Source organism: Peromyscus maniculatus, chromosome 4, assembly GCF_049852395.1.
Source record: "Peromyscus maniculatus bairdii isolate BWxNUB_F1_BW_parent chromosome 4, HU_Pman_BW_mat_3.1, whole genome shotgun sequence".
Lineage (NCBI taxonomy): Eukaryota > Metazoa > Chordata > Mammalia > Rodentia > Cricetidae > Peromyscus > Peromyscus maniculatus.
The window spans coordinates 135447048-135472932 of NC_134855.1; the positions used below are offsets into that span (position 1 = coordinate 135447048).

Consider the following 25885-nt stretch of genomic DNA (forward strand, 5'->3'; position numbering starts at 1 on the left):
GGGACCCGAAAGTCCTCATGCTGGCACAGCAAACACTTTACCTACCGAATCATCTCCAGCCTGTTCACTCGAGACAGAGTCTCATGTAGCCCAGGCTGCCCTTAAACTTGCTTTGTGGCTGAGAATGACTTTGAACTCCTGACCTTCTTGTCTTCATCTCCTGAGTGCTGGGATTACAGGCATGTGCACACCTGCTTTGTGTGATTCTGGGGGTTAAATCCAGGGGCTTTTTGTATGCTGGGAAAGTGCTCTACCAACTGAGCTACGTCTCCAGTCCAGGCTGGTCTTGAACTCACAGTCCTTCTATTTTAGCCTCCTAAGTGGCTGTGATCACAGGTCTGTGCTACCAGGCCCAGCTCCAGGTGCTTTTGTGTGTGTGCTCATGAGGGTATGCATGTGGAAGGCAAAGGCCGACTCCAACCTCAGATGTTGTTCCTCGGTGTCCATCTTTTTTTTTTTTTTTTTTGGTGGCAGCAGCGTCTCTCACTGGACGGGGACCTGCCAAGTAGGCTAGCCTGGCCCCATCGACCCGTGTCCACCTCTCCAGTCCTGGGATTACAGACATGGACGGCCACACCCAGCTTGTTTGGCCTTTGTTTGCTTCCTTGTTTCTGGCTGGTTGGCTTCTTTGGCTTGGTAAGGGGTTTTTGTTTTAATTTAATTCTCTGTGTATGGGTGTTTTGCCTGCATGCATGTCTATGCACCACTTGCATGTTTCAGGCAGGGGCCAAGAGAGAGCATCAGATCCCCTGGAACCGTAGTTACAGATGCTTATGAGCTGTCACATGGGTGCTGGGAATCCAATCTGTGTCCTTTGGAAGAGCAGCCAGTGCTCATGACTGCTGAGCCACCTCTCAGGCCTTGGTTTGGTACTTTGATCATTCTGCCTCCATTTCCCAAATTTTGGGATTACTGTGCACTATACCCTGTTACGGTTTGGAATTTGTTTGTTTGTTCGTTTGTTCAGGGATGTTTTGTTGTTTTTGTTCTTGTTTTTTGTCTCACTATGTAGCCCAGGCTGACCTGAAATTCACTATGTAGTGCAGGCTGGCCTCAAATTCACAGTAATGTTCCTGTCTCAGCTTCCTGAGAGCTGGAATTCTAGATATGACCCTAAAATTGCTGTTTCCTCTGCCTAGTGCTGGGGTAGACCTCCAGGCCCGGAGCAACACTTTGGCTCAAGCGCTCTGAGCCAAACCTCAGCTCTCAGAACTGAGTTTTCTGGATTAAACAGATAATATAAATCTAGGCTTAGATCAATGTGGGGTCACACTAAAGACACATCCTCAGGAAGACTTCTTTCCCTTCCCAGGGGGCAAGCTGCCTCTCGGCCTACCTTTCAAGGAGGCCCTGCTTCACACAGGGTCTTGTTTCCAGCCCCATGCTCAGACTCTAAGAAGCCAAGGCCAAGGTTGAGATGTGGACAAACTGAGCTGAGTTCCACACCTCGTGGTTGGCTTGGAATCACTGCCGCTGCCTCCCCACTCAGGGAAAAGGAGAATTCCCCTTTCTTCAGAGCTTTGTGTTCATGAATAAAAAGACTTTGTCTAACATGTCTAGATGTATTACAAAGGAATTTATCTCAGAGCACCCTGTCTACCTTATTGCCAGAAGACACGGTGGAGATGAGTCCCACTACCTAGCATTACCATAGGAGGATCAGATGCAGACTCAGAATGTCTCTTCCAGTAATGTCTTAGAATCCCTACGTCAGGTCACAGCATCTGCTCCAGTGACAGGGACAGAGGGACAGAGAAACCTGCTCGTCCTGTCCCTGTTTCTCCTCAAGACTCCTTTAAGAAAATTCCAAGAGGCAGGCAGGTGCGGCGGCAGGTTGTGGCCAAAACACAGTTGCAATAAAGACCAGAGCTTGGAACAGGGATGCCTTTAATCCCAACACCCGGGGAAGGAGCTATCTCCGTGGGACGGAACCAGAACGGATCTGAACACTGTCTGAGACCGACCAGGGCCCAGCTGCTGATCCTTCGAAACCCAACAACTTGGAGGTGTTGGTGAGACTACCCTGCTCAGCTGAAATCCATCTGGGAGAGGATTCAGATGCCTACAGTTTGAAGTCAGAGGAAAGAAGTTCAGCTGAGGAGTTAACAAATAGCAACACTTGACCTGAGAACACAGAAGGCGGCGGCGCCCAGCCACCGAACCAGATCCCCAGAATCGTAAGTATATGCTTCACCAACTGAGAACAGGTATGCTACCATCTCCTGACCGACAGATCAGGGATCTAGCCCCTAGGCCCTACCCATCGGAGTCCAAGAGACCAGACAACTACCTTTCCCTGCTCCCCCACCAAAAAAACAAAACAAAACAAAACTAACCCCTAAGAGCCTAACAACCACTGAAACCATAAGCACACCCTGTACCAACTGGGAACAACTGCTCCCACAGACAGAACCCATTAACACTGATTTGACTAAGCTGCTCCCGAAGAAACAGAGCTCAACAGCACCAATTTAACCAAGAACTCCTAGTGAACCAAGACTAAAAATTAGAACAAGAGAGGCACTTTCAGACACAGACACTGTCTGCAACAAGCAGAGGAAGAGATGAGTAGACGCCAGTGCAAAAATACAGGCAACAACATAAAGACCTATATAACAACATCAAGACCTGAACATACCAAGACAGAAGAAACAGAAGAAATCAATCCTAAAAATGACTTTAAGGAGATGATAGAGCCCCTTAAAGAAGAAATAAAAAAAATCCCTTAGAGAAATGGAAGAAAAAAAACGAATAAAAAATTGGAAGAAATCAAAGAAAGCCAAGAAAAAGTAATTAAACAGATGAAAGAAACATTCAAAGATCTGAAAAATGAATTTGAGACAATAAAGAAAACACAAGCTGAGGGAATGATGGAAATAGAAATCCTGACTAAACGAACAGGAACTACAGAAACAAGCATAACCAACCGATTGCAAGAGATGAAACAGAGAATCTCTGACACTGAAGACACAATAGAGAAAATAGATTCATCAGTCAAAGAAAACACTAAAGATAAAAAAGTCAGGCTGGGTGGTGGTGGTGGTGGTGGTGGTGGTGCACGCCTTTAATCCCAACACTTGGGAGGCAGAGCCAGGCAGATCTCTGTGAGTTCGAGGCCAGGCTGGGCTACCAAGTGAGCTCCAGGAAAGGCGCAAAGCTACGCAGAGAAACCCTGTCTCGAAAAACCAAAAACCAAAAAAAAAAAAAAAAAAAAAAAAAGTCATAACACAAAACATCCAAGAAATGTGGGACACCATGAAAAGACCAAACCTAAGAATAATAGGGATAGAAGAAGGAGAAGAATACCAACTCAAAGGCACAGAAAATATATTCAACAAAATCATAGAAGAAATCTTTCCTAACCTAAAGAAAGAAATCCCTATGAAGATAAGAGAAGCTTACAGAACACCAAATAGGCTGGATCCAAAAGAAAAGTCCCCTCACCACATGATAATCAAAACACTAAACACACAGAACAAAGAAAAAAATATTAAGAGCCGAAAAGGAAAAAGACCAAGTAACATATAAAGGCAAACCCATCAGAATAACACCAGACTTCTCAATAGAGACCATGAAATCTAGAAGGTCCTGGACAAATCTTATGCAGACACTAAGAGACCACAGATGGCCGGGCGATGGTGGCGCACGCCTTTAATCCCAGCACTCGGGAGGCAGAGGCAGGCGGATCTCTGTGAGTTCGAGGCCAGCCTGGTCTACACAGTGAGTTCCAGGAAAGGCGTCAAGCTATACAGAGAAACCCTGTCTCGAAAAACAAAACAAAACAAAACAAAAAAAAAATAAGAGAGAGAGAGAGAGAGAGACCACAGATGCCAACCCAGACTATTATACCCAGCAAAACTCTCAATCACCATAGGCGGAGTAAACAAAATATTCCAGGATAAAACCAGATTTAATCAATACCTGTCCACAAACCCAGCCCTACAGAAAGCACTAGAAGGCTAGAAGGGAAAACCCAACCCAAAGAAGCTAAACACATCCATGAAAACTCAGGCACATACATACCACACCAACATACACCAAAGAAGGACAACACAACACAACCACAAAAAATAACAGGAATTAACAATCACTGGTCATTAATATCCATCAATATCAATAGTCTCAACTTACCTATAAAAAGACACTGGCTAACAGAATAGATAAGAAAACAGGATCCATCCATCTGCTGCATACAAGAAACACACCTTAACTTCAAAGACAGACACTACCTCTAAGTAAAGGGCTGGGAAAAGGCTTTCCAATCAAATGGACCTAAGAAACAAACTGGTGTAGCTATCCTAATATCTAATAAAACAGACTTCATACTACAATCAATCGAAAGAGATCAGGATGGACATTACATATTTATCACAGGAAAAATCCACCAAGATGAAGTCTCGATTTTGGACATTTATGCCCCAAATACAAAAGCACCCACATTCATAAAAGAAACACTACTAAAGCTTAAAATGCACATCAAACCCCACACAATAGTAGTGGGAGATTTCAACACACCATTCTCACCAAAAGACAGATCTACCAGACTGAAACTTAACAAAGAAATAAAGGACCTAACAGATGTTATGACTCAAATGGACTTAATAGATATCTACAGAACATCTCATCCTAACACAAAAGAATATACCTTCTCAAAAACTGACCACATGCTTGGTCACAAAGCAAATCTCAACAGATACAAAAACATTGGAATAACCTCCTGTATCTTATCGGACCACCATGCCTTAAAGTTAGACTTCAACAACAACAAAAATTATAGAAAGCCTACAATCTCATGGAAACTGAATAATGCCCACCTGAAACATCAATGGGTCAAGGAAGAAATAAAGAAAGAAATTAAAGATTTCCTAGAATTCAATGAAAATGAAAGTACAACATACCCAAACTTATGGGACACTATGAAAGCAGTGCTAAGAGGAAAATTCATAGCTCTAAATGCACACATAAAGAAGATGGAGCAATCCCATACCAATGAATTAACAGCACAACTGCAAGTCTAGAACAAAAAGAAACAAACCCACCCAGGAGAAATAGACACCAGGAAATAATAATAATAATTGAGGGCTAAAATCAATGAAATAGAAAACAAGAAAACAATATAAAAAAATCAATAAAACAAAGAGTTGGTTCTTTGAAAAAATCAACAAGATAGACAAACCCCTAGCCAAATTAACAAAAAGGCAAAGAGAGAGCACCCAAATTAACAAAATCAGAAATGAAAAGGGAGACATAACAACAGACAAAGAGAAAATCCAGAGAATCATCAGATCATACTTCAAAAACCTGTACTCCACAAAAATGGAAAATCTGGAAGAAATGGACAATTTTCTGGATAAATACCACATACCAAAATTAAATCAAGACCAGATAAACCATTTAAATAGACCAATAACCCCTAAAGAAAAAGAAACAGTCACAAAAAGTCTCCCAACCAAAAAAAGCCCAGGACCAGATGGTTTCAGTGCAGAATTCTACCAGACTTTCAAAGAAGAACTAATACCAATACTCTTCAAATTGTTCCACACAATAGAGACAGAAGGAACACTACTAAACTCTTTTTATGAGGCTACAATTACCGTGATACCCAAACCACACAAAGATGCAACAAAGAAAGAGAATTACAGACCAATCTCCCTCGTGAACATTGAGGCAAAAATACTCAACAAAATATTGGCAAACTGAATCCAAGAATACATCAAAAAAAAATTATCCATCACGACCAAGTAGGATTCATTCCAGGGATGCAAGGATGGTTCAACATACGAAAATCTGTCAATGTAATACATCATATAAACAAACTGAAAGAAAAAAACCACATGATCATCTCATTAAATGCTGAAAAAGCCTTTGACAAAATCCAACACCCCTTCAGATAAAGGTCTTAGAGAGATCAGGAAGACAAGGAACATTCCTAAACATAATAAAGGCAATTTATAGCAAGCCAACAGCAAACATCAAATTAAATGGAGAGAAACTCAAAGCGATACCACTAAAATCAGGAACAAGACAAGGCTGTCCACTCTCCCCATATTTATTCAATATAGTAATAGAAGTTCTAGCTAGAGCAATAAGACAATAAAAGGAGATCAAAGGGATACAAATTGGCAAGGAAGAAGTCAAACTTTCACTATTTGCAGATGATATGATAGTATACATAAGTGACCCCAAAAACTCTACCAGGGAACTCCTATAGCTGATAAACTCCTTCAATAAAGTGGCAGGATACAAGATCAACTCAAAAAAATCAGTAGCCCTCCTATACACAAATGATAAAAGGGCTGAGAAAGAAGTCAGAGAAACATCACCCTTTTACAATAGCCACAAATAATATAAAATACCTTGGGATAACACTAACTAAACAAGTGAAGGACCTTTTTGACAAGAACTTTAAATCTCTAAAGAAAGAAATTGAAGAAGATATCAGAAAATGGAAGGATCTCCCATACTCATGGATAGGTAGGATTAACATAGTAAAAAATCTTACCAAAAGCAATCTACAGATTCAACTCAATCCCCATCAAAATCCCAACACAATTCTTCACAGACTTGGAAAGAAAAATACTCAACTTCATATGGAAAAACAAAAGACCCAGAATAGCTAAAAGAATCCTATATGATAAAGCAACCTTTGGAGGCATCACCATCCCTGACCTCAAGCTCTACTATAGAGCTATAGTAATAAAAACAGCTTGGTACTGGTATAAAAACCGACATATGGACCAATGAAATTGAATTGAAGACCCTGACATTAATCCATGCACATATGAACATTTTTGACAAAGAAGCCAAAACTATACAATGGAAAAAAGAAAGTGTCTTCAACAAATGGTGCTGGCATAACTGGATATCAATATGTAAAAGATTACAAATAGATCCATATCTGTCACCATGCACAAAACTCAAGTCCAAGTGGATCAAAGACCTCAACATAAATCCAGTTACACTAAATTTAATAGACAAGAAAGTAGGAAGTACTCTTGAATGCATTGGTACTGGAGGCCACTTCCTAAATATAACACCAACAGCACAGACCCTGAGCACAACAATTAATAAATGGACCTCTTGAAACTGAGAAGCTTTTGCAGGGCGAAAGACATGGTCAATAAGGCAAAAAGACAGCCAACAGAATGGGAAAAGATCTTCACCAACCCCACAACTGACAGAGGATTGATCTCCACAGTATATAAAGAACTCAAGAAACTAGACATCAAAATACTGAACAGTCCAATTAAAAAATGGGCTAAAGAGCTAAACAGAGAATTCACAAAACAAGAATCACAAATGGCTGAAAGTCATTTAAAGAAATGCTCGGGGCTGGAGAGATGGCTCAGAGGTTAAGAACACTGGCTGTTCTTCCAGAGGTCCTGAGTTCAATTCCCAGCAACCACATGGTGGCTCACAACCATCTGTAATGAGATCTGGCTCCCTCTTCGCCTGCAAGGAAGGATACATGCAAAAAGAACATTATATACATAATAAATAAGTCTTTAAAAAAAAAAAAAAAGAAATGCTCAACATCCTTAATCATCAGAGAAATGCAAATCAAAACACGACTCTGAGATACCACCTTACACCTGTCAGAATGGCCATGATCAAAAACACCAATGACAGTCAATGTTGGAGAGGATGTGGAGCAAAGGGAACACTCCTCCACTGTTGGTGGGAATGCAAGCTTGTACAACCACTGTGGAAATCAGTATGGCGATTTCTCAGAAAATTAGGAATCGAACTACCTCAAGATCCAGCCATACCACTCTTGGGCATATACCCAAGGAATGCTCAATCATACAACAAGGAAACATGCTCAACTATGTTCATAGCAGCACTATTTGTAATAGCCAGAACCTGGAAACAACCTAGATACCCGTCAACTGAAGAATGGATTAAGAAAATGTGGTACATATACACAATGGAGTACTACTCAGCAGAGAAAAACAATGAAAGCATGAAATTTACAGGCAAATGGATGGAACTAGGAAAAAATCATCCTGAGTGAGGTAACCCAAACCCAGAAGGACAAACATGGTATGTACTCATTCATAAGTGGATTCTAGATATAAAATAAAGATCAAACTGCAACCCACAGAACCATGGAGGCTACATAGCATGGGGGACCCTAGGATGACTGTGGCTTATAGTAAATTTTGGTTTTACTCAATTACTGAGCAAGCCTCAATGAAACATTTCACTATTAAGATAAGAATACATACTGTATCAAGCTGATAATAGAAAAATAGATTAATGAATTTTCTTTGGCTTGATCTGTTTGGGAGGCAGCTGTGTGTTGGTGCCGGGTCCTGGGCTCATTGCATGAGTTGGCTGTTTGAATTCTGGGACCTATGCAGGGACGCTTGGCTCGGTCTGGGAGGGGTGGACTGGACCTGGCTGGACTGAGTCTATCAGGTCGATCCCGGTCCTCAGGGGAGACCTTGATCTGGAGGAGGTGGGAATGGGGGGTGGGGTGGGGGGAGGGGGAGGGGAGCGAGAGTGGGAGAACAGGGGAATCTGTGGCTATTATGTGGAACTGAATGATATTGTAAAATAAATTTACTAAAAATAAGTAAATAAATAAATAAAAAAGAAAAAAGAAAGAAAATTCCAGGGCCCTGCGAGTCTCTGCATGACAGCCGTAGGATTGGAAGGAACTGGGGGTATTTGACCAAAAGCATTCTGGGATTGGGGACCCCATGCTACAGCTTTCAGCTCTCCCGACCCCAGACCAAAAACCTAAATAAATCCTGCTACAAGAGCAAGCTTTGTGAGGGAGAGATCTAATCACACCCAAGATTTCTACCTAAACCTGAAGGAGCAGGCCTCTGTGACCCTTGAGGGGCCTTCGAAAGCCCGTCTTCTGTAGACTCCATGCTGTTGCCTCTGCTACCATGGGGATGAGCCAGGGACTGAGGACACTCACCTTCACTACATACACTCTAACCAGAAGCTTGATGGGCCGGTTCTGGGGGATCCCCCTGGAGATCTGAGGCCCTGAGAAGGATGCAGCCTCTGACTCAGGGTAAATGAGGAAGGAACCCTGAAATGGAGGAGACAGAAGGGCATAAAAAAGGGGTTGTTGCTGTTGTCGTTGTTGAATTACATTAGATTTATTTTATGTGTGAGTATTTGCCCTGCATGTATGTCTTTGCCTGCATGTATGTCTGTGAGATCTTAGTTCCTGAGAAGGTCAGAAGAGGGTGTCAGATTCCCTGAAACTGGAGTTGTAGATGGTTGTGAACCACATTGTGGTACTGGGAATGGAACCCTGGTCCTCTGCAAGAGCAGCCAGTGTTCTTAACCACTGAGCCGCCTTTCCAGCCCATAAGGAAGCTTGACCAGTCCTTTCTCAGGCTCCCATTCTTCCCCAGCATACCTTGAACTTGCCCACAGAGCGTTCAGATCCTTCCTCGCCATCTCCACCCTGGCCGCCTTGCCCTCTGTACAGGGGGAACACATTCAGCCAGTCTTCAAAGTGGTTAAACTCGTCCTCTAAGGAGCTGTTGTAGATCTGAAAGGTGAGGGGTCTCAGTGACAACTCTGTACCCCAAACTAAGGGGCAACCTTCTCCCCAATACCCCGTCTACCTTCAAGGTGGCGATTGCTTTTTTCTGAGGTACAGAAATTTTGCTTTCAGCCCCCCCTTGCTCCTGGGCCTCCCTGTCTACAGAAATGAGGTGGGTCCCATCTGGAAACAGCAGAAATGGTTCAGGTAAGAAATGTGGGGATGGGCATGAGAGGAGAGATGGAGAAAAAAGTCAAGACTCTCACCTGGGTCCCCAGTGTCCTCCATCTCATCCTCATCGAAGTTGGACTGAAATCAAAAGGCAGGTCAGAGATCCCCCACACACTCCCCTCCTTGGCCCACCCCCTTCTCCAGCTCGCAGCCACTTCTTTTTAAAGTGGCCTTTATTGTCCAGTCCTGTGCTGGTGAAGTCAGTCACCAGCACCCACATCCGGTCACTGAGCCCTTGAAATGAGGTCAGTCTGTGCTGCAAGGTGCTGTGAGTTGGAACACACACCAGACTTACTATGAGAATGTAAAATAGCTTATTAATTTTTATGATAATTACTGGTTGGAACAATAGTTTGTATATATTAATAAAACTATTAAAATTATTCTCACTTGTTACCTTTACTTTTTCAATGTGGCTATTAAAAATTAAAATAAAAAAATTTTTGAGACAGAGTCTCATGTTGGTATAAGCTGGCTTTGAACTCCTGATTCTTCTGTTACCACCTCCCAGGTGCTCACTGGACAGGTGTGTGACGCCATACCCAAGTTTAGGAGCTAAAATTTTGCACTCATTTCTTGGTTTTTTGAGACAGGGTCTCACTGTGTGTCCCTGCCTGGTCTGGAATTTGTTATGCAGACCCAGGCTGGCCTCGAACTCACAGTGCAGGTATTAAGGATGTGTGCCACCATGCTGGGCTCATGTTCTGTTTTATTATAGACAACAGAGCACTGGGAGGCAAAGGTACTAATGTCCAACTACTAAAAGTGTGGTGAAGAAGAGACGAGATGGCTACAATAAAGAGCTCTGAACACACAGGGATCTGTCGGATGAGACACGCCCCACCCCCTTGCCTTGGGTCCCCCAGTTCCTGCCCCAGGCCGCGCTCCGCCCACCTGCCCCTGGAGCTCCTGCAGTGAGGCGTAGTACTTGGACCACCAGTCCATCTCTTCTGGGTCTGGGACGTCCTCCGCCAGCTCAGGGCCTTGACCCACATTCCCTAAGGTGAGCTTCCTCAGAGGAGCCTGAGGCAGAGAGGACCGTGTTGCTCCCAGCCAGTACCACCACAAACCCTGACATCCCTCTCTAGCCCCAGGAGCACCCCATCACCGTCAGGAGCCGGCTGGATAGTCCTGCTTCAGCCACGAAGGGGTCCCGAGACTGCTCTCCTGGGAGTAAGGACATGATCCCGTGAGTTTAGGCCAGTGGAACTCGGACTCCAGGCCCCACTGGGTGGTCCCCTGGAGCCATCTCTACCAGGATCCAGAGGGGCTTCTATCTGGTGGCCCCTACAGAGAAGACTCCTAACCTCCAGGCCCAGGTGGCACCAGGACGCCTATATCCTCCTCTGTTTCCTCCTCCTCAGGGGGATCCTCATGACCTTGGAGTGCGAATCGCAGCATGTGGGGGACGATATGGGAACCCACGAGGACAGTTCGGCCAAAGGCCCGGCGTTCAATCACCAGGATGCTGAGCGGGGGCTGCAGGTACGGCTGTTCCGGCAAGTCCTAGAGACAGGACAACAGGAAGCGACTTCCAACCCCAGGGAGGAGGAAAGGAGCACAAGTGGGTAGGGAACAGGATCTGGGCTCAGACCTGCCACACTGTCAGTCACAATGACCTCCTGACTCTGCGCCCCAGCTAAAGAAGGGACTCAGTATGTTGACACAACTGATACAAAGGAACTTTGGCACCTACGAAGTGTGGCCCGAAACACGGGTCGGTGTTGTTCTTAGAGGATGAATGCTCAACCTCTTTCATATATATATATGAAATATACATATGAATACATGTACATATACATATTTTCATATATACATATGAAAATACGTATAGACTTTGACCAAGTGACTCTCTAACTGTCCCCTGGCACCCAAGAGGGACAAAGACAATGATCGTACCACTAGATCATTGGCTCATTCATTATATACAAAGAGGAGGAATAGAGAGATACACCAGAGAAAAGTATCTACCTTTCCCTGGAATTAAATTATTATTAGTTTTTAAAAGGTTTTAATACAATGCTACGTAGCCCTGGCTGGCCTGGAACTTGCCATGTTGACCAGGCTAGCTTCAGAGTTGCTATGATTCTCCTTCTGTTGTCTAAGTTCAGGGATTACAGAAGTATGCCACCATGTCCTAAAAATGAGTAATAATCATAGCTGGGCATGGTGGCACATGCCATGATCCCCAGTACTCAGGAGGCATAGGCTGGTGGATATCTGGATCTTTGTGAGTTTGAGGCCAGCCTGGCTTACATAGAAAGTTCCGGGACAGCCAGAGCTACATAGTGAGATCCTGTCTTAAAAAACAAACAAACAAAAAAATGAGTAAAAAAAATCTGAAGTAAATTGTGAAAAATCAGTATTCACACACATGACTCTTTCTCAATTGGATACAACCTAGAATTGCCTAGGAAGAGAGACTCAGTGAGAGAATATCTATATAATAAATGGACTGAGAAACAAAAAAATTTACTAAAGGCAAAGAGGGACATTCTACAGTGGTAAATTGGAAGCTCAAACAACTGTAAATAAATATGATGCACTTAACAACAAAATTCAAAATAAAGTAAAAAGTGACAGATGAGGCCGGGGCGGGGTAGCCGTACGGCGTGTGTCGAACACATGCAATTCACAGGGTCCAATACACAAAGCTGGAAAAGAAAAGTGACAGACCTGAGAAACATGGATAAGAGTGTGGAATAGTCCTTTACACTGTGTGAATATATGTCACTGTGATTGGTTTAATAAAGAAGCTGAGTGTCCTATAGCTAGGCAGGATAGGTTTGTGGGAGAAACAGACTAAGAGGATGCTGGGAAGAAGAAGGGAGGCCTCCCAGCAGAGATTCCATGAGATGTAGAGCAAGCAGGATGGGAAACGCATACATGAGGCAAAAGAGCCTCAGGGCAGCACACAGATTAATAGAAATGGGTTAATCTAAGTTTTAAGAGCTAGCTAAAAAAGAAGCCTAAGCTATCGGCCGAGCATTTATAATTAACATTAAGTCTCTGTGTGGTTATTTGGAAAGCAGCTGGTGGGACAGAAAACTCTGCCTACCTAATGGCTTGATGCTTCAATATGTAATGTTGATAATGGGTAGAGTAACTAGACAGAAAACAATGGAGAAGGTCTGTTCAAGAGGTGTGAGAAACACTATGAAGCAACTTGACCCAACTGATATATCTACAGACCACTAAGCTCAACAAGAAAGCACATTCATTTTGCACAATGGGAAAAGTGTGTGCTGCCCCATTTGAACCTTGGAATAAGGAATGAAGGAAACTCCTTAGTATAGTCTGAATGTATATGTTCCCATAAACACATCACTTGGAACATAAGGTGACAGTATTAAAACAGGATCTTGATGCCTTTAATACAAGATAAATAGGATTTATCTTGATGCACACACCTAAATCCCAGCATTTGGGAATCATGGGATACATGTCAAGTTTGAGGTTAGCTTGAGTTACACAGTAGGTCATTGCCTCTAAAAACAGAAATAGGATTGGCTGTTTGTTTGCTTTTGTGTTTAATTTTTGCAGCTCCTTGTATTTCCTAAATATTAAGCCCCATCTTAAGTATATAGCTTTCAAAGGTTTTTTTTTAAAAAAGAAAGAAAGAAAGAAAGAAAGAAAGAAAGAAAGAAAGAAAGAAAGAAAGAAAGAAAGAAAGAAAGAAAGAAAGAAAGAAAGAAAGAAAGAAAAACAAATGGACAACAACAGCATGAATGGGTGTTTTGCCTGTATGTCTGTGTACCATGTGCATGCAGTGCCCAAAGAGGCCAGAAGAGGGCACTAGATTCCCTAGAACTGGAGTCATACACAGTTGTGAGCCACCAGGGTGCTGGGAATTGAACCCAGGTCCTCCGAAAGAGTAGCCAATGCTCTCAACTGCTTAACCATCTCTGCCGCCTCACAACAAATATTTTTTTAAAAATGTTCAACATCCTTAGGAAATGCAAATTAAAACTGCTTCAAAATTTCCATCTCACCCCAGTGAGAATGGCGATCATTAAGAAAACATCTAAGGTTGCCAGGCGGTGGTGGCGCAGCCTTTAATCCCAGCACTCGGGAGGCAGAGGCAGGCGGATCTCTGTGAGTTCGAGGCCAGCCTGGTCTACACAGTGAGTTCCAGGAAAGGCGCAAAGCTACACAGAGAAACCCTGTCTCGAAAAACAAAACAAAACAAAACAAAACAAAAAAATCAGAAGAAAAAAGAAAAGAAAACATGTAAGGGGCCAGAGAAGTGTTTCAGCAAGTGAATGTGTTTGCTGCCAAGGTTGATGACATAAATTCAATCTCCACTGTCACCACGGTGGAAGGAAGAAGTGACTCCCACAGGTTGTCCTCTGACCTCCACACGTGGTCATCATGTGCATCCATACTGCACACGTGAGACCAGACACAAGTTTAAAATGTAATAAATATTTTTTTAAAAAAAGAAGAAACAAGAAATGCTGGCAAGGATGTGGGGAAAGAGGAGCCGTTACTTAATGCGTGAGGGGGTGGTGGGAGGAGAGAGGACAGAAGGGAAGGATACTGCATTGGACCTGAGCCCAGTGGCTCACAACCGTAATCCCAGTATTCAAGAGGTGACAGCGGGATCTGAAGTCCCAGGCCAGCCTGGGCTGCACAGGGAGACCCTGGCTCAAACAGTAAGTAAGGAAAAAGAGGATAGAATAACTGAATCTCACTGTGACAGCAGACACAATTAATCCCAGCACTCAGGAGGCAGAAGCAGAGGGATCTTCATGAGTTCAAGCCCTGCCTGTCTACATAGTGAGTTCCAGGCCAGCCAGGGTTACCATATCTCAAAATAAAATAAGCAAAGCCAAAAGGACAAATGACTTGATAAGACCCTAAACTGTATTGGCAGAATTTGACCCCCAAACCCATTCAAGCATAACTGAAACTACACAAGGCTGAGGAAGGCACTCAGTTGTGTGGTACTCGTCTCCATGTGCAATGCGCTGGCTTCATGCTCCAGCACCTGCCCCTCAAAGACCATTGAACTAACTCATTTTTTAATATACTGTACATCTCACATTTTAAATTGTGTGCATGCATGTGTGTGTGTGTTTGGGGGGATATGTACACGAGGTCAGGTGCCTGCCGAGGCCAGAGGTTGGATAGACCTGGAGCTGGACCTGATGTGGCTGCTGGAACTCATGTCCTCTGGAGAGCTGTGCTGGCTCCCCATGGTTGAGGCATCTCGAAGCCCCTGGACTGTATTTCCCTCTCATCCCCTGTGTTCCAGAGACTGGACAGTTTTTCTCATGTTTATTATTCAGGACTCTGGCAAATACCTTCCATTGAATAGAGCCAAGAGAACGCCACCAGTCTAAAGGTTAATCCAGAGGTCAGGGAACTATAGCCATGGTTCATGCCCCTCCCACTGCCAGTTTTTATAAGTAAAGTTTTATCAGAACACAGTCATGTTTATTTCTACACTGTCTATTGCTGTTTTTATCTACAGTAGCAAAGGTGGATAGTTGCAGATAAGAGCCCAAAATATTTGGTCTTAGATGGGGAATGCTGCTCCTGAATCAGCTTGCCCCAGCCATCTGGAATTCACTACCTACTGCCTCCTTCACTCATGTCCCGACCCAGCTCCTCACCACTGTCACATGCTGGACGAGCTCTGTGAAGTTAGAGCTCTCGCGGTAGCTGGCCAGAACTTCAGACTCCACGCGTCTCCCAGCCACTTCTAAAACCACCTGAGGTCTCTCCACCTCAAACAGGTGTACACGACCCAGGCCTCGCAGACCCCAGAACAGCACCTAAGTTCGGGAAGGGGGAGATTCAAGGGTTTGAAGCTGATATGGAGGCACCAGTTGGGGGAAGGGAAGAGGCCCTGTATGCTGTCGTCACCTCAATACGGAACTCCCTGAGCACAGGGCGCACATTAGGAGGCAGGGACAGGTGTCCAGAGACGGGAACAACCAGGGATGCCAGATCCTGGGGCTCTACATCACTAGGCACTGAGGGCTACGAGAAAAAATAAATTAGAATTCATGCCAAAACAGAGAAAGCCTAGGCTGGAGATGGGCTACGGTTTTTGTGTTGGTTTGAACGAAAATGGCCCCCAAAGGGAGTGGTAGTAGGTATGGCCTTGTTGGAGTGGGTGTGGCCTTGTTGGAGTAGGTGTGGCCTTGTTGGAGGAAGTGTGTCACTGTTGGGATGGACTTTGAGGTTTCCTATGCTCAAGCTCCACCCAGTGAAACAGTTCACTTCCTGGTGCCTGTGAGTCAAGATGTAAGGACTCTCAGCTCCAGCACCATATCTGCCTGCATGTGGCCATGTCCCACCATGATGATAATGGACTAAACCTCTAAAACTGTAAGGCACCCCATTAAATATTTTCCTTTATAAGAGTTTCCATGGTCATGGTGTCTCTTCACAGCAATAGAAACCCTAACTAAGACAGTCTCTGTGAAGTACAAATTCAGGGGAGCCAGCCAAGCCTGGATGTATGGGAAGGATTTTCCAGAAAGCAGATGTGTGTATGGAAAGCCGTGTGGGAGCCCGAGGCATGCACAATGGGTAAACCCAGGATGAACAGCAGTCTGGGTTCTCTAGGGGTAGAATCCTGGCAAGAAGAACCTTAGATATGGCCATCTGTAATCCTGGGGTCAGGGTGACCCATGAGGTCATCCCAAGACAGCCCTGCAGCCAGCATTCCCTTGGACAAGAGACTCAACAGTGGTCCCTGAGACTGTAGGGCCTGATGAATAAGAATGGATACAGCCTGCTCTCCAGGCCAGATGTTCTAACCTCGAGGTGGCCACTGTAGTCCAGCTCAATGAGTTCAAAGGTAGCGATGACTTCTCCAGCGGCCTGCAATCCCTTCCTCAGGGGGAAGAACTGCAGCTCTGGGCGCTGATATGGGTCCCCTATCAACTTTACCCGTGGGGCTGCAAGTGCCCTGCCCAGGAACACAGCAGGGCCCTGTAGGAGGCAAAGCAGTAGAAATGAGGGTGATAAAGGGCGGTGGCCACGTCTTTAGCCCCAGCCCCTAGATAACAGAGATGGTAGCCTCTGAGTTCCAGGCCAGCCAGGACTACATAGTGAGACCCTGTCTCAAAAATAAATGTGGGGGGAGGAGATGCTCTGAAGCCAAGGGGGAGTCATCCAGACAGTGGGGGTGAGGAGGCTGGAAATGGGGTGAAGAAGGGGCCATACTCACAAACTTATTGTGGTCAAAGACATTGATGACCACTAAGGGAGGCTCCTCCTGCAAAAGTTCCCGCCTGCCATCCACGATCAGCCGGTCAAACACCAAGAGCTCGCCCCACAGCGGGTTCAGTGTCTGCTCCAAGACCTTGGGAACCATGCAGAAAAGGGGGCAAAGGCAGATCAGGGGGGGACCCCCACACATGCCAGCGGGCAGTCACAGAAACTTTAACTGTTTGTCATTAAAGGCATGGGCGTCCAGCTCTGGTGTTGCCCTGCGGTCATCTGCCATCTTATCCTCAACCCTAGAGGGCAATGGTTTTCTGTTCTTCACCAGTGTCTGAGGCAGGCCAGGTCCTGTCTAGTGCCCTGTGCTGAAAACCCAAAGTGGGACCAGCGGTGGTGGCGCACACCTTTAATCCCAGCACTCAGGAGGCAGAGCCAGGTGGATCTCTGTGAGTTCGAGGCCAGCCTGGTCTATAGAGTGAGATCCAGGACAGGCACCAAAGCTACACCCTGTCTCAGAAAACCAAAAAATTAAAAAAAAAAAAAAAATGGGAAGAGAAACTTGGGGCCTTGGGAAAGAGTGCCCTTGTCCCCTCTCCCCTTGGCCCATGCCCCAGCCTGTCCCTCACCCGTGTGGTCTGGCACTGGGTAGAGATGAGGACATGGGCGAAGGGGTCCGAGAGGCCACTGTCATCTGCTGCCAGCACACCCCGGGCCTGGTACAGATGAGCTCGGAGCTGGAAGTAGCTGAAGTCTGGGATGAGGGGAGGAAGGAGCCATGCTTGCTCAGGGGACCCCTGGAGTTCCCCAACTCACAAGTCCCCACCTAGGGCAGACAGCAAGGTGGGTGTCCCCTGGCCCTATACTCACCGTCCCGGTACAGGCTGAGGGGCAGCCCAGCCGAGGGTTCAGGCAGAAGATCTGGGGGCAGCTCCGAGGTGCAGGCCTTGGCTTGCTTGGCCAGCCCCAGCCACAGGAAGAGCTCCAGTTTGGCACAGACCTCCCCAGGGGCTGCCCCAGGTGCCTGTGTGGGAAGGAAGCATGCTGGGCCCCCCAAAGTCAGCCCCAAATCTCTCTGCCAAGGGGTACCCAAGCTCCCCAGTACAGGAGGCATGCCCCCCGTTTCTGCTTCTGCAGCTTTCCTCATGCCCTCCATCTCATCCTACACCTCACACTGCTCGGCTTCCTATACCCACAGCTCTAACCCCAAATTTCTAATCTGCCCTCTCTCATTGGTCCCCAATATTCTCAACACATTTATATTCTCTGTCCTTTACCCCAAGGGTCACAGCTTCTCATCATTAAAAACCTGTTTTAGTATCTTTTCCAAACACGCTGGAAAATTTCTGTCTGTAATCCAGCTCTGCCTGCAGGAACGCTCACTCTCCCTCCTCGTTACCCTGTCTGTGTCTCAGCCTCATTAGTCAAAGGGACAGCAGAGGCCCAGGGTGAACAAGTTTGCTGATCGGCTGACCTAGACAAAGCCATAACCTCCTTTTGGCTTTTTGGACAGTTGGAAACAGTCAGGGAGTTCCTGGTTGGGAGCCACAGGCCACCACCTCTGATGCCCCGTCCCGTCTTATGAACCCCACTCTCCCCAGCACCTCCACCCCAGGCCCGCCTCACTGTGAGAAGAAGACTCTGGATCTTCCCACAGTCTCGGCCTCGTTCCTCCTCAACCACGGAGAACAGCACGTCCTGGGCAGGGATGCGGGCATAGGCCACGCGGCGCTGACCGCTGAACATCCAGACCAGCACATCAGGAAGGGGCGGCTGTGGCTGCAGGCAGAGGGCAGGGTTGCCTGGGGCATTTGGAGCCGAGGACGCTACCCCACCCTGAAGCTTAGGCTGTATGCAAATGCCCTGACTTTTCTGAACCCCTGGGCCTGTGGCCACCTGCTCCCTGACCTGTCCTCCTGGATGCACCATAGGGCACCTCAGACTCAAAGACCACCTAGACCACCTAGAGTCTCCACACAGCATTCTGCCCTCCTCATTTTTAAGTCTGCAGTTCAGTGGTGGTAAGGGCATTCACAGTTGTGCTGACAGCATGCATCCCCAGAACTCTTCTCCTCCTAAAAAACAGAAACTCAGCACCCACTGAACACGAGCTCCCCATTTCCAGCTGAGGGTCCTGTTCCCAATAACCACAAAGAAAGCAAAATAATATCGCACTTAAAAACAAAGGTAGCGCCGGGCGGTGGTGGCGCACACCTTTAATCCCAGCACTCGGGAGGCAGAGCCAGGCGGATCTCTGTGAGTTGAGGGCAGCCTGGGCTACCAAGTGAGTTCCAGGAAAGGTGCAAAGCTACACTGAGAAACCCTGTCTCAAAAAACAAAACAAAAAAAAAAACAAAAAACAAAAAAAACAAAAACAAAGGTAGCAACAGAGAGAGCTGGCTCAGTGCTCGAGAGCGCTGACTGCTCTTCCAAAGGACCTGGGTTTGGTTCCCAGCACCCACATGGGGGCTCATATGCATCTGTAGCTCCAGTTCCAAGGGATCCGATGCCCTCTTCTGACCACAGACGCCAGGCAAGACCATGGTGCAAAAATAGACATGCAGCGAAGAATTTATACACATAAAATAAGTAAACCTTTAAAAAAACAACAAAACCAGATATTTATGTCATGAAATGTCATTTGACAAAGGGAGACTTTCTTTACAAATTTTAAAGACAGGACAGGAGTGTGACTCAGTGGTGAAATGTGCTTATCATGGGGCAAGGAAGGAAAGAAGGAAGGGAAAGAGAGAGAGGGAAGGAAGGAGAGAGCCAGAGAGGGAGGGAAGGAGAGAGCCAGAGAGGGAAGGAAAAGAGTGGAGGAGGAAAAGGGGGAGGATGGAAGAAAGATTAATTTTGTTCTAAGATTCAATTCAATGACATTTCTCTCCTGCTCCTCCTTCCAGGGCTACTTCCCACCTGCTCAAGCCTCCCACTCCTGGGCATCTGCACATACTGGGCATCTGCACAGGATGGGCATCTGCACAGGATGGGCATCTGCACAGGATGGGCATCCTCTCACTCCTGGGTATCTGCACATGCTGGGCATCCCCCCACTCCTGGGCATCTGCACATGCTGGGCATCCCCCCACTCCTGGGCATCTGCACATGCTGGGCATTCTCTCATTCCTGGGCATCTGCACATGCTTGGCATCCCCCCACTCCTGGGCATCTGCACATGTTGGGCATCCTCTCATTCCTGGGCATCTGCACATGCTTGGCATCCTCCCACTTCTGGGCATCTGCACATGTTGGGCATCCCCCCACTCCTGGGCATCTGCACAGGATGGGCATCCTCTCACTCCTGGGTATCTGTACATGCTGGGCATCCCCCCACTCCTGGGCATCTGCACATGTTGGGCATCCTCTCACTCCTGGGCATCTGCACATGTTGGGCATCCTCCCACTCCTGGGCATCTGCACATGCTGAGCATCCACCATCTCTCACACACCAAACTCCAACTACCAAATGTGCTTAGAATTGCTGCTGCTGCTTAACCAGCTGTGCCACTATGGCTGGACCGTCAGCCTCCATTACATGCCTGTTAATAGGACAGACCCCTCCCGAGGTTGTTGGAAGAATCACACTAGATAACTCAAGCAGATACTTAGCACAGAAAGTGTGCCCAAGCACAAGCTCTCCTCATACATCCCAGCCTGCCATGGTACTAAACAAAGGAGGTCATGCCCAAGGCAAGTCAGTCAGCTGTCCTTCCAAACAGATCTTGAGTGATCTCTGAATCCCTACTGATCCCTTCCCTTCCTCACTCTTTTCAAGACAGGGTTTCTCTGTTTAGTCCTTACTGTCCTGGAACTCACTCTGTAGACCAGGCTGGCCTTGAACTCAGAGATCTGCCTGCCTCTGCCTCCCGAGTGCTGGTATCAAAGGCATGCGTCACCACCACTCAGCCCCTTCCTCACTCTTGACTTCCACATGAACATGCAGCACAATGGCACCATCCAAAGGACAGCTGTTGCACATGCCCAAAGGTCTTCAGAAGGGTCCAGAACTTAAGGGGAAGTATGTAGAGTAGGAAAGTGTGGAGGGCAAGACCTCACCTCCTGAGCCAGGAAATGCAGTTTTGCCAGGAGCTTCTTGGCCTGTGCCACCTTCCTTTGCGTGGTGTCCCTGCTCAGGCCCCGTAAAAGCTGGAGTCCTTGCTTTGCCATTAGCCTCTGGAAGGGCAGGAGGAGAACGTGAGTAGAAGAACTCAGCCAGGTGCCCCTGCTTCCTTCCCGTCCCCAGCCTGTACCAGGCTGTGTGATAGCAGTTTCCCTCGGCATCGATCCAGGGCATTGGGTCGAGTCATCGTCCTGCGCTCAGCACCGAGGCAAAACTGTCTGCAGAGAGAAGCCAGGGTGAGATCAGGACCCCAGAACCACTTCCCTCAGGAAGGCCTCCTGCCTGACTCTGACAGTCCCTCCTCAGAGAGCCTCATGCCCAAATGCACCAAGCACAGCCTGGTCTCTGAGCTCTGCAGCCACCACTAATTAACATCGCCTGCCCTAGCTACTTCAACCATGGCCCATGGGCCATGGGCCAACAGCCTGACCAGCCTTTGCATGCTCGTTAGAAATGTCCTGCCCCCCCTGCCCAAGGCCTACAGCATCAGGTCCTACTTGTTAACCTTCTGGGAGAGTCCTAGACCCACACTAAGCCAGAGAAGAATGCCTGCTTTAGTATCCACCAGCCTAACTAAAAGATAGCTGGACTTGCAGGTGAGGTGTACATGACACCTTTAATCCTAGCACTCGGGAGGCAGAGATAAGTGGAGCTCTGTGAGTCTGAGGCCAGCCTGCTCTACACAGAGAGTTCCAGAACAGCCAGGGCTACATAGTGAGACCCTGTCTCCAAAGGGGAAAAAAAGAGCTAGAACGTAACAACACCATACCAAATGATTTCCAATGACTGCCTCCAGCCAATACACATCAAAGCTGTGCTGTTGAGAGGGCTGGGCAGAGGGGGAGGGTGCTGGCTGCCAAGCCTAACAATATGAGATACCAGCTTCTGCAAATTGTCCTCTAACTTCCCTATTCCCTTCATGATATGAATGCACAAGTATGCACACACACGTGCACATACAATTAAAAATAAAATATTTTAAAAATGTAATTAAGGATGTTTTTTAAAAACATAGATGTCAAAATTTCAATTTCTCTGTTACATTTTACCTTAATCTATCAGCAAATTATATACATTCTTTCTTAAAAATCCAGAACCAGTGCAAGGCGGTGGTAGTACACACCTTTAATCCAGCACTCAGGAGGCAGAGGCAGGCTGATCTCTGTGAGTTCGATGCCAGCCTGGTCTACAGAGCTAGTTCCAGGACAGGCAGGGCTAAACTGTAGGGTAAAAAGGGCCAGTGAAAGAAAACCCTGGCCCTGAGACCAGAGCCAAAGAAACACATCCTGCCCCTAACCAACTCAGGAATTGAAATCCAACCAATCCCTCAGCACAAAACCAACCCTGAGTATGAAAACCAGGCAACCCCTGAGCATGAAAACCAACCAATCTCTGAGTTTGCCCTAAACTCAGGACTTGAAACCCTACCAATGCCCACCCTGAGACCCTCTACTTTGGAAAGCTCTGCCCTTAAGAAACCCTTCGTAAGTCCTGTGCCTGTTCAGTTTGGGGCTGCCCTTTTTCCACCTTGGCAGAGGCAGCCACTCTCCTGGATTCCTGGAGCAGAGCAGAACTGTTACATTTCCGCGGTGAAACTCCCTTAGCAGAGCAAAGCTGTAACAACTTTCACAGGAGCGGAGCAGAACTCTTAACACTTTGGCTGAGGAAACTTTCCCTTGCTGGAGCAGAATTCTTACACTCTGGGGAAGCTGAGCAGAGCTCTGACAACCCAGGGGAGAAGAGTTGTTAGACTTGCATTAGGAAAGCCTTTCCCAGAGCAAGGACTGTAACACATTGCTGGGGACCCCGTGCTTATCGGAACAGAGCTCTAGGTAATCCTTGGCTTCCGACTGCCGGATACCTTTCCCTTCTAAGCTGTAACACTTGCAGGTATTCCTTGGCTTCCAGGATACATTTCCATTCCCAGCTGTAACACTTATATCACAGAAAGACCTTGTCTCAAAAAAATAAATAAATAAATCCAGAATCAGGATGGGTATATGACTCAGCAACAGAGCATAGGCTTAACATGCCTGAGACTGAGTTTAATGCTCAGCACCACATGCATGTAATATACATGTGTACACTAGAATCCCACATCTAACCACTTCTCCCATCTTCCTCCAGGATCACTCAGGCTAAGTGACTACTGTCCAGTTACAGGTCTTAAATTTGTTGTGCACTTGGGACTGAGTTAACTGTTATCAGAAAACTTTTCCCAGAATTATGCTGTGTTCAAATATAGCTAAGTAAATGATCTGGTATCAGCACTAGTACCTAAAAATCAGGCTGAACCGAGTTTCATTCTTGTCTTTTTGTGGATTGTTTCCCTGCCTGTTGTAAAGCCTGCAGGGACCCTCCATAATATTATACCACACCCATTATTCACCAGAGCTGCACAGTGAGACCCTAGCTCAAAGGGAGGGGGGGTGTAAAAGGAGTGAGCCGACCACTCAGGTAGAAAGCTGGGAATGTTGTAGAAGTCAACAGCAACATGTTTCGGGAAGGAGTGAGCTCTACTGAATCCCCTAAAAGATATGGATGAGAAGTGAGCATCCACAACCTATGACTTCGCTGCTTTTGGCCTGGGATCTTGGCTGAGCCTTGGCAAGTTTTCAGATCCTTCTCTGCACTCTAGAGGAGCTTGTCCAGCCTCATCAACGTAAGGACAAATTTGTGTTCCCAGCAAACACCCATCCCCAGAATTCAGTCCATGTGGCTGCCTGCCTACGTGATGACCGTCCACTTTCAAGGCCAGTTAGCATCTCCAGAAATAAGGTTCCAGTTCCCCTCCATCCCTCACACCTACTTCTTTTCCACAGCTTAGGTGACAGCACCATCTATCTACACAGCCAGGCAAACTGCGATGGTCAATGTTGATTGTCAGCTTGCAATCTCTACAATCTCTCTCAATTTACAGGCTCTACAATCGCCAAGGAAACAAGCCCCCGACCCCCGAGCATATTTGAGCATGTTTGTGAAAGGTTTTCTACATTGGGTACATTTTTTGTTTTGTTTTGTTTTTGTTTTTTCAAGACAGGGTTTCTTTGTGGAAATATATTGTGTACCTCAATAAAGTTTACCTGGGGATCAGAGGACAAAGCCAGCCACTGTATTAAACAGAGGTCAGGCGGTGGTAGCACATATCTTTAACCCTAGCATTCAGGAGGCAGAGATCCATCTGGATCTCTGTGAGTTCAAGACCACACTGGGAACAGAGCCAGGCATGGTGGCACACTCCTTTAATCCCAGCACTAGGAAGGAAGGAAGGAAGATGGCAGGGCACAGAAAGGTATATAAGGCGTGAGTACACAGGAAGTCTCTCTCTTGAGGCTGAGGATTTTGTAGAGGTAAGAATGTGGCTGGCTTGTTCTGTTACTCTGATTTTTCAGCTTTCACCCCAATATCTGGCCCTGGGTTTTGTTTTGTTTTTTTATTAATAAGACCTTTTAAGATTCGTGTTACATTTCTCTGTGTAACAGCTCTGGCGGTCCCAAAACTTGCCTTGTAGACCAGGCTGGCCTCATACTCACAGAGATCCACCTGCCTCTGCCTCCCATATTCTGGGATTAGAGGTGTATGCCACCACTGCCCAGCTTAGATTAGGTAAATTTATCTGGGATGACCCACCACAACTGTGGGTAGCACTGTCACATGGGTTGGGGTTCCGGGTTGAATAAAATGGAGGTGAGCTGAGCCCCTAGCATTTGTCACTCTCTGCTCCCTGACTAGATGCGGTGTGGTCAGCCGTGACCTGCTGCTCCCTGACTAGATGTGGTGTGGTCAGCCTCGACCTGCTGCTCCCTGACTAGATGTGATGTGGTCAGCCGTGACCTGCTGCTCCCTGACTAGATGCGGTGTGGTCAGCTTCGACCTGCTGCTCCCTGACTAGATGCGGTGTGGTCAGCCGTGACCTGCTGCTCCCTGACTAGATGCGGTGTGGTCAGCCGTGACCTGCTCTTGCTGTGATGCTTTCTCTGCTGTAACGGACTGTGACCCCCTACAGTCAGTTTGGAGAGCTATCTTTCACAGCAATGAGAAAAGTAACAGATCCTGGGTCTAAAATCTTGGAGATCATCTGTGACTGCACCCATGTTTTTCCTCTTCCACATCTAGCCATGCTGTGGTGACATCTCCAGCTGCCAATACCCTGGCTTTTTTTTTTTTTTTTTTTTTTTTTTTTTTTTTTTTTTTTTTTTTTTTTTTTTGTAAGTCAATGATCTCCTTTATGTCACGCTGGTCTCAAGCTGAGACCTTGAACTTCTGATCCTCCTGCCTCTACCTCCCAAGTGCTGGGGTTATAAACATGCACCACCATGTCTGGTTTCACGCAGTGCTGGAGGTTGAACCCAGGGCTCTGTGCACGCTAGGCAAGCACTCCGCCACGTGAACTGCATCCACAGCCCTGGCATCCATTGGCCTCATCTCTATTGCGCGAGTCAGTTCATCTCCCATGACGCAAACTCTGACAAAGCATTCTCTAGTAATCCTGTCTTCTCCCACACCGTCTCTCTCCACTCATCCTTTCTAAAGTCATAGATTAGAACGTCAAGTCTTCAGTGGCTCTGCCCTGTCACTCAGAGAAGAAGAAACCACGGTCACTGCAATGGTACAGCAAGTACTTGCTGAACAGAGAGAAAACTCTTGAGAAAAGCGTCAAGAAGGGACTGAAGTGCCTGGCGTGGGTTACCAAACCCATGGCCGGAGGGTGAAAGATGAAACCAACCAGAACTTGTTTCTGTGGTTAGAGCAACAGGTAACTGAGAAAGGACTAGTTAAGGATGCAGGGGAGACAGGTGATAGCCGAACCAGTTATGCAGGCAGCGAAAATCAGTACC

General features: G+C 46.5%; 1 protein-coding gene across 1 annotated transcript in view; it reads right to left on the reverse strand.

The window, feature by feature from the left end:
• The window catches only part of LOC102919515 (fer-1-like protein 4), a 44480-nt gene that overhangs the window by 7556 nt on the left and 11039 nt on the right, over positions 1 to 25885 (reverse strand). The window contains exons 20-35 of the mRNA XM_076570999.1: positions 21178 to 21265; positions 20984 to 21100; positions 18551 to 18703; positions 17795 to 17948; positions 17554 to 17678; positions 16932 to 17066; positions 16520 to 16693; positions 15617 to 15733; positions 15364 to 15525; positions 11053 to 11251; positions 10854 to 10912; positions 10640 to 10768; positions 9781 to 9823; positions 9597 to 9697; positions 9386 to 9520; positions 8933 to 9049 (exon numbers count right to left, since the gene is read on the reverse strand). Coding sequence (XP_076427114.1) covers positions 8933 to 9049; positions 9386 to 9520; positions 9597 to 9697; positions 9781 to 9823; positions 10640 to 10768; positions 10854 to 10912; positions 11053 to 11251; positions 15364 to 15525; positions 15617 to 15733; positions 16520 to 16693; positions 16932 to 17066; positions 17554 to 17678; positions 17795 to 17948; positions 18551 to 18703; positions 20984 to 21100; positions 21178 to 21265 — 2008 coding nt within the window. The remainder of the gene's footprint in view (positions 1 to 8932; positions 9050 to 9385; positions 9521 to 9596; positions 9698 to 9780; positions 9824 to 10639; positions 10769 to 10853; positions 10913 to 11052; positions 11252 to 15363; positions 15526 to 15616; positions 15734 to 16519; positions 16694 to 16931; positions 17067 to 17553; positions 17679 to 17794; positions 17949 to 18550; positions 18704 to 20983; positions 21101 to 21177; positions 21266 to 25885) is intronic.